At 40.9% G+C, this 18,805-nt stretch overlaps 1 protein-coding gene across 3 annotated transcripts in view; it reads left to right on the top strand.

Moving 5' to 3' along the window:
• itpr2 (inositol 1,4,5-trisphosphate receptor, type 2) overlaps positions 1-18,486 on the top strand; it is a 167,134-nt gene extending 148,648 nt beyond the window's left edge. For all 3 annotated transcript variants that reach the window (XM_088339631.1, XM_088339630.1, XM_088339629.1), the window contains 5 exons: positions 1,042-1,157; positions 1,240-1,405; positions 1,475-1,635; positions 15,806-15,967; positions 18,087-18,486. In XM_088339631.1, coding sequence (XP_088195757.1) covers positions 1,042-1,157; positions 1,240-1,405; positions 1,475-1,635; positions 15,806-15,967; positions 18,087-18,167 — 686 coding nt within the window. In that variant the 3' untranslated portion in view covers positions 18,168-18,486. The remainder of the gene's footprint in view (positions 1-1,041; positions 1,158-1,239; positions 1,406-1,474; positions 1,636-15,805; positions 15,968-18,086) is intronic.
• The last annotated feature ends 319 nt before the right edge of the window (positions 18,487-18,805 follow it).

Genomic DNA, 18,805 nt, shown 5'->3' with positions numbered 1-18,805 from the left:
CGGAACTTGAGCAACGATTGGTCAGTCGTGAGAGTGCCGAGTCCTAGCCACAAGCCAGCTAGCATTGTAGATCTCAAAGCAAAAAGCATTGGGTTTTATCTCATCACACTATTTTTACTCAAGGTGCCACGTTGATCAATCTTGTTTTGGTTGAACACTTTCCCATAATGGCCCATTACAACACATTGATATGGCCAATCACGTGCGTCTTGGAGATAAAAATGGCGAGACAGTGATGAGATAAAATAGAATGCCTTTTCTTAAGTCATTTATATCCCTAGTGTTCTAGTGATAACACAGTGGATTTAGGCTTATTATTATTTTTATTGTCATTCACAGCCTTTGCTTAATACTTTGTTGATCCACCTTTGGCAGCAAATACAGCCTCAAGTCTTTTTGAATATGATCCCACAAGTTTAGCACACTTATCTTTAGGCAGTTTTGCCCATTCTTCTTTGCAATAAGTCTCAAGCTCAATCAGGTCGGATGGGAGACGTTTGTGCACAGCCATTTTCAGATCTCAAAGGCTGTGAATACTTATGTAAATGTGATTTCTTAGTTTTCTATTTTTAATAAATTCAAAAAAAGTAAAAAAAAAAACGTTTTCACATTGTCATAATGGAGTATTTTATGTAGAATTTTGAGATAAGAGATGAAATGAATACAATTTGGAATGAGGCTGTAACATAACAAAATGTGGAAAAAGTGAAGCGCTGTGAATACTTTCCGGATGCACTGTATTCTGAAAAGTACTGCCATATAATTTAGTTTTGGTTTGGCTTTGCGTGTATCTGAACAGGAGTAATGGGCCAAGTTTTGAACGAGATGGAGAATGGGCTATTAATAACAATAATGTAAAATGATCTTGTGGGCCGGATATGATCACACGGTGGGTCGGATGTGGCCCGCGGGCTGGGAGTTTGGCACCAGTGCTCTATATTCACTTTGTTTTTTCTTGTTGTTTTTTTATCACATTTTACAATTGTTTCCCTATATTTGTTTTTCATACTCACCGTTTACCTACTATGCGTTTGGATGAAGACGATGGAACGGAGAGGGTGTGCGACACGCTTCTTATGTGCATCATCACCGTGCTGAACCAAGGGTTACGTAATGGTGGCGGCGTTGGCGACATTCTCAGAAGACCCTCCAAAGAAGTGAGATAAAGACCGATTTGTAACCGGCACCTATGACATTTAATGTTTTACGGTCTGATTTTCTTGTCGATGGCGAATACAGGAACCTCTGTTTGCAGCCCGCGTGGTTTACGACCTGCTTTTCTTCTTCGTGGTTATCATCATTGTTCTCAACCTTATCTTTGGCGTCATCATCGACACCTTCGCCGATTTAAGGAGTGAGAAACAAAGGAAGGAGGAGATTCTGAAAACCACTTGTTTCATCTGCGGTGTGTACAACTCTCTGCTTCATAAATTTTACCAAGTGGTACTCATATAAACCAAATGAACGCTTTCAGGTCTGGAAAGGGATAAATTTGACAACAAGACTGTGTCCTTTGAAGAGCACATCAAGTCTGAGCACAATATGTGGCATTACCTTTACTTCTTGGTCCTGGTGAGAGTGAAGGATCCCACCGAATACACTGGACCGGAAAGCTACGTTGCCCAGATGATCGCGGTCAGTATATTATACACCAGGGGTGTCAAACTTATTTTAACTCGGGGGGGCCACACGATAGAAAAAACATTCTGTCGGGGGCCGGACTTGTAGATTAAAGAGAAAGAAAAATAGAGATAAAGAAATAAGAGAAAGAGGCAGGGAAAGGAGAGAGGGCGGGACAAGGAAAGAAAAAAAGGGAGAGAGGGAGAGAGCGTGAGAAACAAAAGAGATAAAAAGAAGTCGTGAGAGAGGGGGTAAGAAAGGGAGAGGAAGAAAGAAATCCAAAGAGAAATAGAAAGACAGAGGGAGAGAAAAGAGAAAAGAAAGCGCCAAGAGTAGGAAGAGAAAAGAGAGAAACGGAAAATAGGAAGTTAAAGCAAAAGAAGTTAAAAAGACACATAGAGAGAAAGAGTGACATTGAGAGTGAAAGAGACAGAGACAGAGAGTGGGAGAGAGAGAGAGAGAGAGAGAGAGAGAGAGAGAGAGAGAGAGAGAGAGAGAGAGAGAGAGAGAGAGAGAGAGAGAGAGAGAGAGAGAGAGAGAGAGAGAGAGAGAGAGAGAGAGAGAGAGAGAGAGAGAGAGAGAGAGAGAGAGAGAGAGAGAGAGAGAGAGAGAGAGAGAGAGAGAGAGAGAGAGAGAGAGAGAGAGAGAGAGAGAGAGAGAGACTTTGTGAGAGGCACCTGGCTTTGGCAACATCAAGTTGACATATGTCAACCTGCAGCTTGTTTTTCTCTTGCGCTTCTCTGAGTGTTGTCTCGCGGGCCGGATTCAATCCCTTAGCGGGCCTGATCTAGCCCGCGGGCCGCCTGTTTGACACCTGTGGCATACACCCATTGCAGAAACCATACTAGCTACTACTAGCTACTTTTCTATTACGTCGTTGCTGTCATGCACTTTCCGGACAAATTTTCAACATGTTACCTAGTGTTTACTATGTTTGTGTACTGTAATGCTAATGGTAATTCACCCTGGTCATCCTGAAAGGGGGATACCACTTGTGAGGTCCCTTCTCAAGGTTTCTCTTTTTCCTCACGCTGAGATTTTGAGTTGTTCCTTGCCCGCATGTTGGTTTAAGATCAGGTCATTGTGTCATTGTAATCCTGTGCAGTCCTTTGAGACATTTTTGCGATTAAGGGCTATATAAATAAATGTGACTTGACAATAGCATGGTGTTCAAAGGCCAGTGTGATTGTCAAATGGTACAGATTGAAATGAAATCGATCTTAGAAGTCATTTCAGATATCATAAATACAGAACTTGTCAAGTCCATGGTTTTTGTACAGCCCTTAATCACAAAGAGTCTCAAAGGGCTGCACAGACCTCAGATTATTGCAAACTACAGACTACATCATCCCCTGATCTATAACCTACATGAGGGCAAGGAAAAAAAATCAAAAACCTCAACATGAAGAAAGTGAAGAAACCTTGAGAAGTTAATCCAGGATGACCAGGCTGCAACGGATGTTGTAATATTAAATAATACACAGATATTGTCGGGCAGCACGGCGGCGCAGTGGTTAGCGCGTGTGCGGCACAGTTCTAAGGTCTTGGGAACCTCCTGTGTGGGTTCAAATCCAGCTACCAGCCTACCTGTGCGGAGTTTGTATGTTCTCCCCGTGTTTGCGTGGGTTTCCTCTGGGCACTCCGGTTTCCTCCCACATTCCAAAGACATGAGTTTCAGGTGAATTGGCCGGTCCAAATTGTCCCTAGGTGGGAATGAGCGAGCGAGTTGTCTGTCCCTGTGTGCCCTGCGATTGGCTGGCAACCAATTCAGCCCACTGCCCGATGATTGTTGGGATGGGCTCCAGTACCCCCGTGACCCTACTGAGGATAAGCGGTGCAGCTAATGAGATGAGACCAATATTGTCAACAGGAAATATAGGTCGTTCATAAGCTATAGAATAGAAGTGTGTTTTAAGCCTAGATTTAAACATTTCCACTGAGGTTACAGATCGAATCTCAGGGGGCAGAGAATTTCACAACACTGGGGCCTGAATGCAAAACGCTGCGGTTCTCTCCTTGGCTCTAGGGATCACTAGTAGACCAGTATTTTCAGAGCGAAGGCTCCGGACCGGAACATAGGGGAAAATTAAATCTGAACGATAAGAGGGAGCTAATCCATTCATGATTTTGTATCATACCAACAGAACCTTAAAATCACATCTAAAGCTAACAGGGAGCCAATGCAGGTTAGCTAAAATCGGAGTAATGTGATCAAACTTTGTCTTATTTAAAAGCCTCGCTGCAGCATTTTTTACCAGCTCCAAGCTCTTAAATTTTGGACTAATATGCATTTTGTTAGTTTGAGTGGTGTTAGTTTCTTGCTACTTTCTTTATACGCTATCAATTTTTTTGTCACTCAAATAACAAAACAGAGTATTGTCATGTTCGCAAAAGTACTACAGATGGCATGGCCGCTAGCTGTAGAAATTAGCAGAGCTCAGTAGTTGTGAAGGCCGGATATGGTTGGTCTTCAAGTGCAGTTAATGTTAATAATACTATTGCTGAAGCAGTTCCTAGCATTTTTCCCTGGAGAGGACTATTTATTGACGAACAGTAAATTTGAGCCCCCAAATGGTTGACTTTTAGGTGTTACGAATGCTAGCGCTTAAGGCTACTTGTGCTTTTTTCCCCCCTTTTTAATAAATCTCACATAACCAAGCTGATTTATCTAATGAATGCTCCTGTGCTTCATTAACAGTAACTAATGATAGGTTGGTCGTTTTGGTTGTGATATTTCTCAGAATTCACTGTGTGAATATAACTTGTTTTTATATTCCTAAATATAAAAACAATTTCACACACACACACACACACACACATGAAGTAACGTTTCAATAATCAGTCTAATTGCATCTCTTGTATGTTTATCAGTCTTGTACTCTTTTATTTTGAAGTCGCATTTCCGGTGTATTTTTCTGTTTCCTGTGTGAATAAAGTTAGCTTCACACACGGGAGGAGTCAGTGCTGCCGAGGTCCTGGCCCGGATGGGCTACCCGACAGTGCTCTCCCGTTTGGGAACGTTATTTACCTTAATGCTTGTTCTTATTTGAGTAATTCTGCCAACATTGAGTTTATATAAGTATTAACTTTAACACTACGACTGCTAAAAAAAAACGCCAGAGCAGGAATCGGGAACCTTTTTGACCTAAAGAACCATGAAACAAAATAATCAGCCTCACTTTTATTTCAGGACAAATTTCAGGAAAGTTACCGAACCTGATCTCCAGGCTAAAAATGTCTTCAAACCTTTTTATTTTCACTGTGTGAAATAATAATACCAGAGCCTGTGTCAACAAATATCCCAGTTGGAATATGTCTCCTTTCCTCAATTGCTTATGATGGTTGAGGTTCATTTTGACCATTATTTTTGTCATGAGTAATGGTTTCAAAACAAGGTGCAAGCAGAGGTCTATTATAAAAAGGTCACTAAATATTACAAATGAGAAGAACACAAAAGTGTTTTTCTTCAGCTAGGGGACATCATCACAGTTTTTATCTTTTGGAATTGAGTGGTCATTATTCATTTTTCAAAGTCCTCATGTGCAAACTCTACACTTAAAAAAAATATCTAGGAAATGCTAAAAGACAGACGTCACACTTGCATGTGTACTGTAGTTTGCATTTAATCAGCTAGGCTTTTGCACCTAGTGGTAGAAATACGGTATTACACTAAATGCATTAAAATAGTGAGTAGTGCCCCCCCGCGAAATCTGAAAATTCGCAAAGTGGTGGCCACCTTCATAAAGGGCCTCAAGGGTCAAACTTACCTCAAGATAACGCCCTTACTGAGAATATTCAGCTATTACAAAATAACAACTATTGATCTACAAACACAGAATTGAGTTTGAAAGAATGGTCTTTATTGTCATTGTACAAAAGTACGACAATTTTAGGGCTTCTCCTTTCAGTGTAAGAGAGCAATTTAGAGAGCGGCTGGCTAGCTGCTCTCTAGCATTGGGGGCAGTTGCTCAGGAGGTAGAGCACTCGTCTTGGGATCAAGAGATCGCAGTTCGAATCCCGGCTCCTCCGTGTTACATGTCGAAGTGTCCTTGGGTAAGACACTGAACCCCTAATACCCCCAATAAGCAGGTTAGCGCCTCACATGGCTGCACAGCCGCTATTGGGAAATGTGAAGCACAATGTAAAGCGCTTTGGGAAGTCTTGACTTGAAAAGCGCTATATAAATGCAGATCATTTCATTTCATTTCATATCTGCGGACTAGGCCAGGTCTCTGTAATGATTAGCACACAACAGTCCCGAATATAGTGGTTTCTCACGTATTGTAGCTACAGGTCATCCGTTTCATATGGCGGTGCAATACAGGCTTTACAGGGTGGCTTGACCTGCAGAACCGCTATTACTTTCGCCCGGCGCCGCCTCAGTTCCTTCCCGTACCCGATAACAATCCACGCAGCATCCGCTGGTGATAACCTGTTCTCTGCCCTCTAATGACTTTTCTCAGTGTTTGATTTATCTGATGAATTTATTTTCATTGTAATGTACTGCTAAAATACTAGCTGTAGCCGTTCTTCGCAGTTTTTTTGAGTGGACACATTGAATTGTGCACCAGCTATATGACTGACAGCATATAACAGTCGGGCACAGTGTCACACTCAAACACACACACAAGTTTCCCCTGTGATGGCATTTGCTGTTGGCTGTCTGCTTCAGAACACAATGCAAGATACGTTTATATCAATGGCAATAAAGACGATTCAATTCAAAGTCCGCAAAGTATCGACCACGAAAAGTAAACCGCTATACAGCGAGGGATTACTGTAAAGTTTTTTTAGACATGTTTGCTTCGGTGTTCTAGTAGATCCAAATAAAATGATCCACAAAAATAATATTGCTGAAATAATTATGTTAATCTCTATTTTCATTCAGTTTTAATCATCACAGTTAATTGGTATTACAAAGCAGTTATCACTTTAGATTTTTCAGTTCATATATTCTTCGTGGTTTGCTGGTCCCGCCACAGTTGTGATGCCTTCTCAAGGTCCAATCCATTATCATCCTCCTCATAGCGTAACCAGGAATATAATTTAGTACATTTTGGCAGAAAATTCCTTTTCTTGCTAGGAGTATTCTTTTGTTTATTTTCTTTCGTCGAATCGCCACATTTCAGATTTCAAACATAATGATATAAAACTGTAATTCCTTTTTGAAGCATCAATAATAAGTGGGACACAATCATCGTTCACTTCAACACACATGTTTTCCTTGCCTCCGCAATCTTCCGAAGAATTTCTCCGCCGTTTTTTCGTGCCGGAATTATTGCCGTTGTTATCACTTTCTGCATTATGTTTCGACTTATTACTGACACTCAAGAAAATACCAATTTTGTGTTGATTTTCACCTAATACGAACTGTTTTTTCTGAGGCATACTTAACCTTCACCTTCCCTCGACGACAAGCACCACAACAATGACGTAATCTCGAAGCAACGAGATCTCGTTTGCTGAGCTCGGCGTGCAGGCCAAAACTCGAACCGCGAGACCAAAACAACAATGGCGGATCTGCCTGACGAAAAGTTTGGAGTGCGGTTAATCTTTGTTAAAAAAAATAGTAATCGGGTAATAATCACAATTTTGTGTCAAAAAAGTTGCGTCCCGGGGAGGCACGTTGATTTGACACTATGCGTCCCCAGCAAAAATGATGCGTCTCGTACGCAGGGACGCGGGCAAACGAAAACACTGGGTTATGTTGTATTTTCTAATGGAGTAAAGGAATGATGACAGTCTACCAAGAAATGTTGATGTTAGCTTCACACTTGTGTTAAAAAGTCACATGAACGGCTGTTTTGGCTTGATCTCCTGACTATGTGGCTGATGTGCTAACAACTACCTGCAGGCTCAAATGTATTGACTAGTCACTTGTGTTAGATATTCCAAACGAGCTGGCAAATTTGAACTATACCGGTCAACCTCAGCCAATTGCACAACACCGCACCTATTTACTCACAGCAAGAATGCATTGTGTAAAATACCGTGACAATATTAGCAATTTACGATGTTGTCGCAGAGCCAGCCCAAGGCATAAGCAAGCGAAGTGGCTGCTTATATATATTCAGTGGCTTGCGAAACTGTTTGGCCCCATTGAACTTTTTGACCATTTGCCACATTTCAGACTTAAAACATAGATACAAAACTATAATTATTTTTGAAGCATCAACAATAACTGGGACCAATGTTCCCTGTAATTTTCCGCGGGTCTGAGCGTTCGCACAAAGTCGGTGAGCAACGCTTGAAACAACAGTGAGCAACGGCAATCCCAAGTGTGGCAACTTATCCATTATCAAACATGTCCAAAACTTAACATCAAGTTACATTTTGCTGAGTTTCCGGCAATGCAAAATTATTTTTCTCTTTTGAATGAATTGACTCATGTACTATTGCAAAGGTTGTACGGCCTACAAACGTCGTTTTTTACAATACTTTCAGAAGATATCCATTTCTTTTTATTTCCTGATATATTTTGTCACGTAATATTAACATTTTTGGGGGCTTATTTAGTCGGTTGTAAGATACAGAACTGTACTTAATCACATTTTTAGTGGAAGTACAATGTTGGCAACAAGATTCACTTGATATAATTGGACATTTTTTGAATGCAACACAATTTTTTTCTTCTTTTTCCCTGTTTTTTTCTTATTTTTTTATTCTTTTAAAAAATCTCATTTTGTCTATTTTTTCATAGCTGATTTTTTTCTTTTTGATCTCTATACTTTTTTCCTTTGTTTTTTTCTTTTCTTTTTTTTCTGGCTTTTTTCTGATTTTTTCCTTTTTTTCTCTTCCTTTTTTTTTTCCAGCTTTTCACTACTTTTTCATTTTAGTATTGTTTTCTTTTTTGTTCTATCCCCCTTTCTTAAAGTCATTTGGTGCACAATTTTACATAATATTTGGTCGTGTAGGGATTAAAGAAGCAAAAACAACCTGAAGAGCCGTTTGGGACCCGAAAGAGCCGGTTCTTTTTAGTGAGCCAAGCCAAAGAAGCCGGTTCTCGAAAAACTCTACTGACTTTACTCAACTTCGATCTATTTCGACATTGACTTCAAAATTCTGCATTCAGAACACAGCGTCAGGGGAACCGTTGTATTTTTACCTTCATGCACTGTAACTTTGACTGAATTAGCAATTTCGAGCCCTGATTTTTGTGAGCTGGCTAGATTTTCTTGTGCGCAGAAAAGCTCTGGGTAGTGTGCAATTGTTCACACGCGCAGCTTAGAGGGAACATTGCGCTGGATAGATTTTCTTGTGCGCTGAGAATGTGCGGGCAGTGAGCTTAGAGGGAACATTGATCACGACCTTCCTATGCGGACTGTGTCCATAGCTGTCAATCAACAATAAAATTGGCATTCATGCATAAACGTGCAGTAGTGCGATAACATTTATTCCATAGAGCAGGGGTCGGGAACCTATGGCTCGCGAGCCATATATGGCTCTTTCTATGAGTATCTGTGGCTCAGAGACAAATTTGATTGCATGCAAAATTTCTCCATCATGTTCAATACTTGAAACGTCTATCCTATTCAGGTACACGCAAAGCCAAACCTAAGCTAAATAACATGGAATTACTTCGCAGTATATATAGGGCACGTTTTTCACTACAATTTACAGTCAAGGTGTCACACCCAAAAAAAAAACAAAAAAAAAAACCTCGTTTTGGCTGTACAACGCTAAAGAATCCTTTATATAAAAGTTCACTATATAATCTGTGTTCAGTGTTCAGATACCTTATGATGAATCCACAGAACTGTAAATACGCCAAAACACCGGAAGAGAACTTAGTCATTTGATTGGGTAAGTGGGAGGGATGGGTGGAGCCATGCAAAAAGTGCAAGCATTCCCTCCCATCTCTCGCCCTACGCCGTCTGCGCCAAAAGTGAGCTCATCAGGCTCCCTTTTTGCAGAATGTTGTGACGTTTTAACACAATAACTGCTTGCATCTGGTTTTGAAACCAATATGTATGAAAAAAAGGGTCAAAAGGAGTTTAACCGATCTTGAGTAACTGCAAGAAAGAGACAAGTTTAAAGTGGTATGTTTGTTGATTTTGGGACAGGGGCTCCGGCATTATTCTCTTTTCATCATTTTTATCAAATCATTAAAAATGAATGTGCTGAAGACTAAGCTTTTGTCTGGGGCGCGGGTTTAGCAATTTAGTAAATTTGTCTCATAATATATGGTGTGGCTCTTTCCCAAAATAAAATTAATATGTTTTGCTTTTATGGCTCTTTGAGTCAAAAAGGTTCCCGACCCCTGCCATAGAGGAAATCAAATCCAATTTACTCATTACATTACAGAAGCCCGAACGATCACCACAACATTAACATCCTCAGCCATGTGACCAATCTTGGCCAAGCTCGCCGATCCCTCGCACACTTTACGAAGAGGGGACACGACCAAGTTATGCTACTGTTTACCTTGAAAATTAATTTGTATTATAATGAGAACCACCAATGCTTAGAATCTAAGAAGTAGGAACGGCGGATTGAAAGCTATAGAGTGGTGTTCAAGTGACTACCTAATTTTCAGTGACGTCATATTCGGTTGCATAGTTCTGATAACTAGCGGCTCGATACTTATCGTACATTGCTAAACAAATACATCATAGATATTTTTGATGTATTTGTTTTTCCAAGAAGCTTAGTGTATCTGATTCAACACCATTTATTTTAGCACCATTGCTCCTTTTTTGAGAAGGTTGGTAACGGAGTTTGGAAGAGTATTCTGATAGGCATAAGTTATGAGTCAATGTTGGGAAGAGTAAGGTGATGAAGTGTTCACGTGATGGAGTGGGCATGACGTTAGAAATCAGGTTGCATAGACAGGTGCTGGAAGAAGTTGAAAGCTTTAGGTACTTGGGTTGTGATGTGGCTGCAGTTGCTGGAATGGAGTGCGAGGTATTGCACAGAGTGAATCAAGGAAGCAAGGTTTTGGGTGCTCTGAGGAGAGTGATGAGCATGGATGTTAAGAGGGGACTGTATGAGAGTGTGATTGTGCCGACTGTGTTGTATGGTGCAGAGCCTGAACGCAGATTTAAGAAGGAAATTGAATGTTTTTGAGATGAAGTGTTTGAGGAGTATGTTAGGAGTGACAAGATTGGATAGATTGAGAAATGAAATTGTGAGAGACAGAACTGGAGTAGTAGTGGAACTGAGCGTGTGGATAAGAGAGTACTCGGTTGGTTTGGATACATGGAGAGGATGGATGAGGAGCGAATGTTTAAGAGGATCCACAGAGCAGAAGTCAATGGAAGGAGACCAAGAGGAAGGCCGCGATTGACGTGGATGGATGGTGTTATGAGTGCACTTCAGGAAAGAGGTCTAAATATAATGGAAGCTAAAGCTCTTGTTGGTGATAGGAAGGAGTGGAGAGGTGTTGTGAAAGGTTAGTGGGATTGTGGACGCGTTCTTAAGGATGGGCTGGGCACCCGTATGATGCGGCAGGGGTAAACCAGTGAAAGCTGTCGGGCCCTGCTATTAAACAAAAGAGTGTGTTGCGTCACCCTGACCCGAGTGACATGGCCGCTTTCTGGTGTCCTGTTTCATCTGGAGGGACGGAAGCATGACCAACTTAGGTGCCGATGTGCCTAACTTGTTTGGGTTGGGTTTGGGCAATTGGGTTGGCCATGGTCCAAAAAATGTTGTGTGTGTTTTTTGCTATTTGTTTTTCCCTTTTATTTTCTTTGTTTTTGTATATGTTTGTCTTGCTGTCGGTCACCCCTCTTGAGGGATATGACCAAGGTAGATAGATAGATAGCTCCTTTTTGGGGTTTGTGTGTTTTCATGCCAATTTGTATAAATCTTTTTCAGACTTTGGCCATTCCTCTGTATTTTCAACTCCTAGCTGACTCAAGTAGTCATGAAACCAGCAGAGGTGATAATTGGATGTCGTAGTGTACCTGACTCCATTCTCATCCACTCTGCATCCTTAAATATTTAAATAATGTAAATATTAATTGTCACAGTTTTTATTTAGTAAAAATAGTTAATAGTAAAATAAATTGCTTTTGCAAAGGGGATCACCATATTTTCGCAGTTTTTTTTTAATAGTTCTCCTTAATGATGCATTCTTTGGCTTGTGCGACTTATAACCTGTCGCAATAGTCTGGAAAATACGGTAAATAAAACAAATATGCTGCACTTTTCTGTGGCGTTAGGATCCCAAAGCTCCTTTAAGTTAAGTATTTTTTTGCAGTTTCCGCATGCACAGTACCACTGCTACTAATGGGATGGTCAATGCCTGAAGCAACTATGAGAAGCACATGGAAGTCACTAAATGCACGCTCATTTTGGTGTAGAAATTGATCCGTTGAGCAAATTCATTGAGGCAAAACAGCAAATACAAATGAAAAGATTTGAACCATTGGATCGCCAACAGCCATGCCTCAATATTGAGTACAGTACTTTTTGCAACAGTTTTGACATAAAATTGCTTTTTGGTTTTTCTTGAATGCAGCTTTGATGTATCAAAGAAGGAATCCTTCTGAATATGTTTTAAAGAGTACCTGTAGGGCTGTCAATATAATATATATCAATAAATATTTTTAGGCACTGATCAAAGGATTAATAAAGGAATTGATCACTTTTGCAGACTTACGATACTTTACCAAAAAGTATTGTGAGTTTTTTCAAATTTGAATTGAATTATCATTATTGTCATTGAGCTCAATGCATCGTGTTCTACAGCAGACAGCAGAGAGTGAATGCTATCATTGGGGCACGTCGTATGTTTGTGTGTGTTGGGCAGGGTTGGGTAGGGTTACTTTAACTGGATTACTTTCAATTACTTTTGGATGACTCCAATACCAAATATGCTAATAAAAGACAAAAGAAACTAAATATGAATGAAATTATGGCTCACAACACGTGGTAAGCTTTCTCTCCTGGCTTTGATCTCTTTGATCTCCGGCAAAACTAACATCAAATGCGACAGAAACAAAATGAAAATAAATCCAAACAGCTTGCCAACATCATTTTTGCCGTTCCATGTATTCCGTTACTCCCCAAGCCTGCACAGAATGTAGTCATTTTATTCATATTTAGTTTCTTTTGTCTTTTATTAGCATATTTGGTATTTGAGTAATCCAAAAGTAATTGAAAGTAATCAAGTTAAAGTAACCCTACCCAACCCTGGTCATTGATATCAATGCATCGTGTTCTACAGCAGACAGCAAACAGTGAATGCTATCATGGGGGCATGTTGTATGTATGAGTGTGTGTGTTGGGTGGTCCTGACTGTGTGCCCGACTGTGATGGGCTGGTGTATGCTGTCAATCAGAGCGGGGCGGGCACACAACTTAAAGTGGCCACCAAAACAAACTACAAAGCAGGGAAATTGTTATCGGCTTGTCACATTGAAAATAAATTCACCCTTTAAATCAGACTCTGTGGAAAGTCATTAGACGGCAAAGAAATGGTGATCACCCGCAGGCGCTTCGTATATTATTATCTGGTTCGGGAAGAGACTGAGGCGCCATCGGGAGAGAAAGCAATAGTGGCGCTTCTGGTCTAGGCTACGTAACAACTCTCACAAGCTACCACGGCTGAGCCTGTATCTCCTCATTAACAGATCCATTACCCATGAAACGGATCACCTGGAGCTACAATTTAGGGAAAACGGCTACATTCAGGACGGTTGTATTAATCAAGGACAACCGAGAGATTACTGTACTGCTTACAAAACAAAACTGGCAGTCCTTTAAAGGTTTCTTGAAATCTGAAATATATTCTTATGTAAGAGAATGTGGGAGAATCCCTCCTCCTGGAAGCGTTGCGTCAGACTGTGCCAATCGTGTCCCACTTGCGGAGAGCGCTCATCACGTCTTATCAGAAGGGCCCGAGAAATGTTACACAAGATCACCTGACAATTTTTTTCTGCAAAGCAATGTCTCTCGCCCACGTCGCTTTTGGTCTGGATGCACACCCACTTCTGCAGACGCTATGTGAGTGCTGCATTTTATTTTCCTCGCTAGATTTTAACATTGAAACAAATGGGAAACAAGATGAGCAAAAACTGCTTTTTCTTTTAATTTAATTGCAGCTATAGACATTCATAGCCGTTAACGGCAGCGAATACAGTGCCAGGTGAAAGTACTGGCCCCCACGATATTTTGGTCATAGTGCCACATTTCAGGCTTCAATCTTAAGTCTAAAAAAATGGAAAATGTTTACTAATATGTACAATCGTTAAGTGAAACCAAAATATTTCAACATGTTCTAGTTACAGTGGAACCATAATCCGTTCCAGAACCCTGTTCGAAAACCGATTTGTTCGATCACCGAAATCGTTTTTCCCATTAAAATAAACGTAAATCGTTTTAATCTGTTCCAACACCCTGAATGTTTTCCTTGAATGTTTAACGTAAAGCTAACCCAGGCTAATTGTACGTTCGCGTTATCGTAAACTTCCGTACGAAAGATTACGCTAACATGAACGTGTAAAAAATAAAAAATCAGGTCGTTTACAAGTCATTTAGCACCCGGGTCTCCACAACAAGTGGTGAGCGGTTCATTGGAAAGGGGGCTCCGTTCCAACACTCTCAATGTTGGGTTCCAACACCCTAAATGTTTACCTTGAATGTTTAACGTAACGTTTAACTTAAAGCTAACCCAGGCTAATCGTACGTTCGCGTTATCGTAATATTCCGTACGAAAGATTACACTAACATGAATGTTTAAAAATAAAAAAAGGATAAAGAAAATAATTATGAATAGATTTTCTTACCTTTGTGGTGGTCAGCAGAAGGCGCAGGCAAGATCAGACACTCGCTCACCTCTTTCATATTTCATAATAGTTGTACGCACTACTTTTCTTTTTTCACCTGTAGCAACTTTGCTGCTTGCACTGACTTTCTTCGGAGGCATAATTAGGGGCTAAAACACTTCGTACACCTATATTAAAAGCGAAAGCAAAACGAAGCACGTCCGCACGCGATAACAGTTGGTGACAAAAAGAGCGATCTACACCCGTACGCCGCTCAGCATCGCACCCTAGCGTACGCACTCACGCATTACCAGCGTTCAAACTCCGATTTTTTGACCGAACAGCGAAGCAAGAATTCCTCAAAATTTTTGGTCGGACTCCGATTCGTTCGAACTGAGAGGCGTTCGAAAACCGAGGTTCCACTGTACATCGAAAAATCTGAAAAGGAGGTGTTGCAAAAATATTGGCCCCCTGTTCTCTCAGCTCAGCCAACTGACTCCAGAATTTCCCAGATGACATCCGAAAGATCCAATGTCGACCTTGGGGGGGTTCGATTTGATACTTTTTCAAGGCACTTTATAACCTTGAGAGCCGACCTAACTTAAGTCAAGTCAGGTCAAGTCATTTTTATTTGTATAGCTCTTAATCACAAAGAGTCTCAAAGGGCTGCACAGGTTATTGCACAGACTATTATTTCAGACTATTATTACACCATCCCCTGATCTGGAAACAATATGCTTTTTATCGTCGCTCCCCAAATCCATTCAATACGTGGACTGAGCAATTCGGGAAAACACACTGGACTGTGTGCACTGTAAGATCAAACATCCAGTCGGATCCACCATTTCTGTTTGTCCCTCACCCCCCTCATCACCCCCCCTCCGGAGGAAGCAGAGCCTATTTACAACAAAGACAACAAAGACAGTTAAAACATGTTCTTTGTTCCTTTATCTCTTTGTTTCATTATCCTCACAGTAAAATGTGGAACTGGAGTCGTCCAATTTTGTTGTTATAATATATCCCATGTTGTAACAATGACAATAAAGGCATATTCTATTCTATTCTAATATGAGGGCAAGGAAAAACTCAAAAACCTCAAACTTAAACATAAGTTAAGGATAATTCTAACCCTGACTCTCAGAGACGTTTAACCAGACATAGGCAACCACCTTTAACATGCAAACGATCTGTAGCATTCCTGTGGGTATGTTACATGTGGAAATATTTTTCCCAATCTATCGCCCGTTTGCTTCTCTTTCAAAAACTGGAAACAAATATCCCCAGATGTATTTTTTGTAAACCTGAGAAAATTTAGATTCAGATATTCTTTACTATTTCCTCTTTTGTAGCACTATCGCGATTGCTTCAGTTAGACTTTTGCCACGATTGCTTCGGCTGCTGCCTCCTGGTCCAGTCCGGATACTGGGGCTCCTTTGGGCCTTCTCTCACAACCCATTCTCCCACATCTCTCCTCAGGAGAAGAATTTGGAGTGGTTCCCTCGAATGCGAGCCATGTCCCTGGTGAGCAGCGAAGGGGATAACGAACAGAACGAGATGCGATCGCTGCAGGACAAGCTGGAGAGTACCGTCACACTCGTAGCGCAACTTTCCGCTCAGCTGTCGGAACTCAAGGAGCAGGTAAAGAGAGCTTCTCATGCTTTCAGTCTGCTAATACGCCGCTGTAATCTTCCTGAGCCTATTTTGGCCTGACAAGCATTAGCGGGTCAAGAGCTCAAAGGACCATCCTCCAGTCTGAAGGAAAATCCTTTAAGACGGTGTTTCTCAACTGGGACGTTTTCGGTGGGTTGCAAACAATGTTCCCTGTAATTTTCCACGGGTCTGAGCGTTCACACAAAGTCGGTGAGCAACACTTGAAACAACTTTGAGCAACCGTAATCCCAAGTGTGGCAACTGAGTCATTATCAAACATGTCCAAAACTTGACATCAAGTTACATTTTGCTGAGTTTCCGGCAATTCAAAAACAATTTTTCACTTTTGAATGAATTTACTCATGTATTACTGCAAAGGTTGTACGGCCTTCAAACGTCATTTGTTTTTACAGTAACTTATTTTATTCCTGGTATCTTTTGTCGCATAATACTAACATTTTTGGGGGCTTATTTAGTCGGTTACACGATACACAACTGTATTTAATCAAATTTTTTAGTGTATGTACAATGTTGGCAACAAGATTGACTTAGTATAATTGGAACTTATTTGAATGCAACACACACTTTTTCCTCCTTTTCCCTGTTTTTTTTTTCAAATTTCTTTTTCCTTTAAGAAAAATCTCATTGTGTTAATTTTTTTTCTAGCTGTTACTTTTTTCTTTTTGTTCTCTATTTACTTTTTTTCCTTCCTTTCTTTCTTTTCTTTTTTTCTGGCTTTTTTCTGAAATTTTCCTTCTTTTTTGGCTTCCTTTTGTTTCTTTTTTTCTCAGCTTTTCACTACTTTTTCATTTTGGTATTTTTTTCTTTTTTGTTCTATTCCCCCTTTAAGTCATTTTGTGCATAATTTTACATAATTTTTGGTCATATAGGAATGAAAGAAGCAAAAACAACCTGAAGAGCCGTTTGGGACCCGAAAGAGCCGGTTCCTTTTGGTGACCCGAGCCAAAGAAGCCAGTTCTCGAAAAACTCACACACGCAGAAGGAACATTGTGTTGGATAGGTTTTCTTGTGCGCTGAGAATGTGCGGGCAGTGCGCGATTGCGCACGCGCGCAGTTTAGAGGGAACACTGGTTGCACACTGTATATTAATCACTTTAGAGCAGGTAACATGTTTATTTTGCCTTTTTCTATTCAAATGGCTCGTATTGAAACTGTTATGCACTCTACCATAAAGCTTATTTCGGCATAATAAGCTTTATGGTAGAGTGCATAACAGTTCTCAAAAGTGATTTATATACGGTGTGCATTACCGTTCGATTACTTTCACAACAAATACGAAGATGGAATGGTTTAAAGTTGTATTACATTCCCAACAAATGCAAGACGAAGTGGTTTTGGTTATATGTTCGCCATTACCTTCCCGAAAAGTGATATAAAAGTGAAATAAAACGAGGTAAAAGTGGTTATAGTAGCTAGGGGATGCAAATCTCGGCAGGGATGCTTTTCTTGTCATAACTGAGAACTGTTATGCATTCTACCATAAAGCTTATTATGCTGAAATAAGCTTTATTATTCTGAAATAAGCTTTATGGTAGAGTGCATAACAGTTTCAATACGAGCGATTTGAATAGAAAAAGGCAAAATAAACATGTTACCTGCTTAAAAGTGATTAGTATACGGTGTGCATTACTGTTTAATTCTATTCACAACAAATACAAAGACGGAATGGTTTAAGTTGTATTACACTCCCAACAAATGCAAGACGAAGTGGTTTTGGTTATATGTTCGCCATTACATTCCCGAAAAGTGATATAAAAGTGAGCTAAAATGAGGTAAAAGTGGGTATAATAGCTAGGGGATGCAAATCTCAGCAGGGATGCATTCCTCTGCATAACACCGGATATAATTGTACGCCGGGGCCGGATGTGGCCCGCGGGCTGTGAGTTTGACACCTGTGGGTTAAAAGTTCACTGCAGATGACTCCGTCGATGCAAGCGTGACTTATGGCTCGCATCACCTGCCTCGGTGGCATGTGATCCCGGTCACAGACTTGCCCTTGTTCCTCTTGCGACACACGTCAACGGGAACTCTGCGATAAACACAACAACAACTTGAGCAAGCCACTCTTGTGTGTTTTTCTCCGCAGATGACCGAGCAGAGAAAGCACAAGCAGAGGCAAGGCTTGTTGGGCCCTCCGCAAAACAACCATCACGTCTCCAATCACTGAGTTCCTCTCAAGGACAGGAAAAAAGGGCCCTACTGACGTCGGTTTCATGTTGGGCCGCGTCCGGTTATTTGAATAATTGAGCAAGCTCAACCGTGTTTACGTGGAGGGAACTGTCTAAGATGACGTTTTCGCAGGGTTGTGTAGGGTTACTTTAACTGGATTACTTTCAATTACTTTTGGATTACTCCAATACCAAATATGCTAATAAAAGACAAAAAAAAATAAATATGAATAAAATTATGACTCACAACACGTGGTAAGCTTTCTCTCCTGGCTTTGATCACTTTGATCTCCGGCAAAACTAACATCAAATGCGACGGAAACATGTGCGGCACAGTTCATATCTTGGGAACCTCCTGCGTGGGTTCAAATCCAGCTTCAGACTTCCTGTGCGGAGTTTGTATGTTCTCCCCGAGCACTCCGGTTTCCTCCCACATTCCAAAAACATGCACTTCAGGTGAATTGGCCGGTCAAAATTGTCCCTAGGTGTGGGCGAGCGAGTGAGTTGTCTGTCCCCGTGTGCCCTGCGATTGGCTGGCAACCAGTTCAGGGTGTCCCCTGCCCACTGCCCGATGATTGCTGGGATGGGCTCCAGCACCCCCGTGACCCTACTGAGGATAAGCGGTGTAGCTAATGAG

Source organism: Urocampus carinirostris, chromosome 7, assembly GCF_059441175.1.
Source record: "Urocampus carinirostris isolate Australia breed hairy pipefish chromosome 7, RoL_Ucar_1.0, whole genome shotgun sequence".
NCBI lineage: Eukaryota > Metazoa > Chordata > Actinopteri > Syngnathiformes > Syngnathidae > Urocampus > Urocampus carinirostris.
Note: the sequence above shows the minus strand (reverse complement) of the source record. Positions and strands in the feature narration are given on the sequence as shown.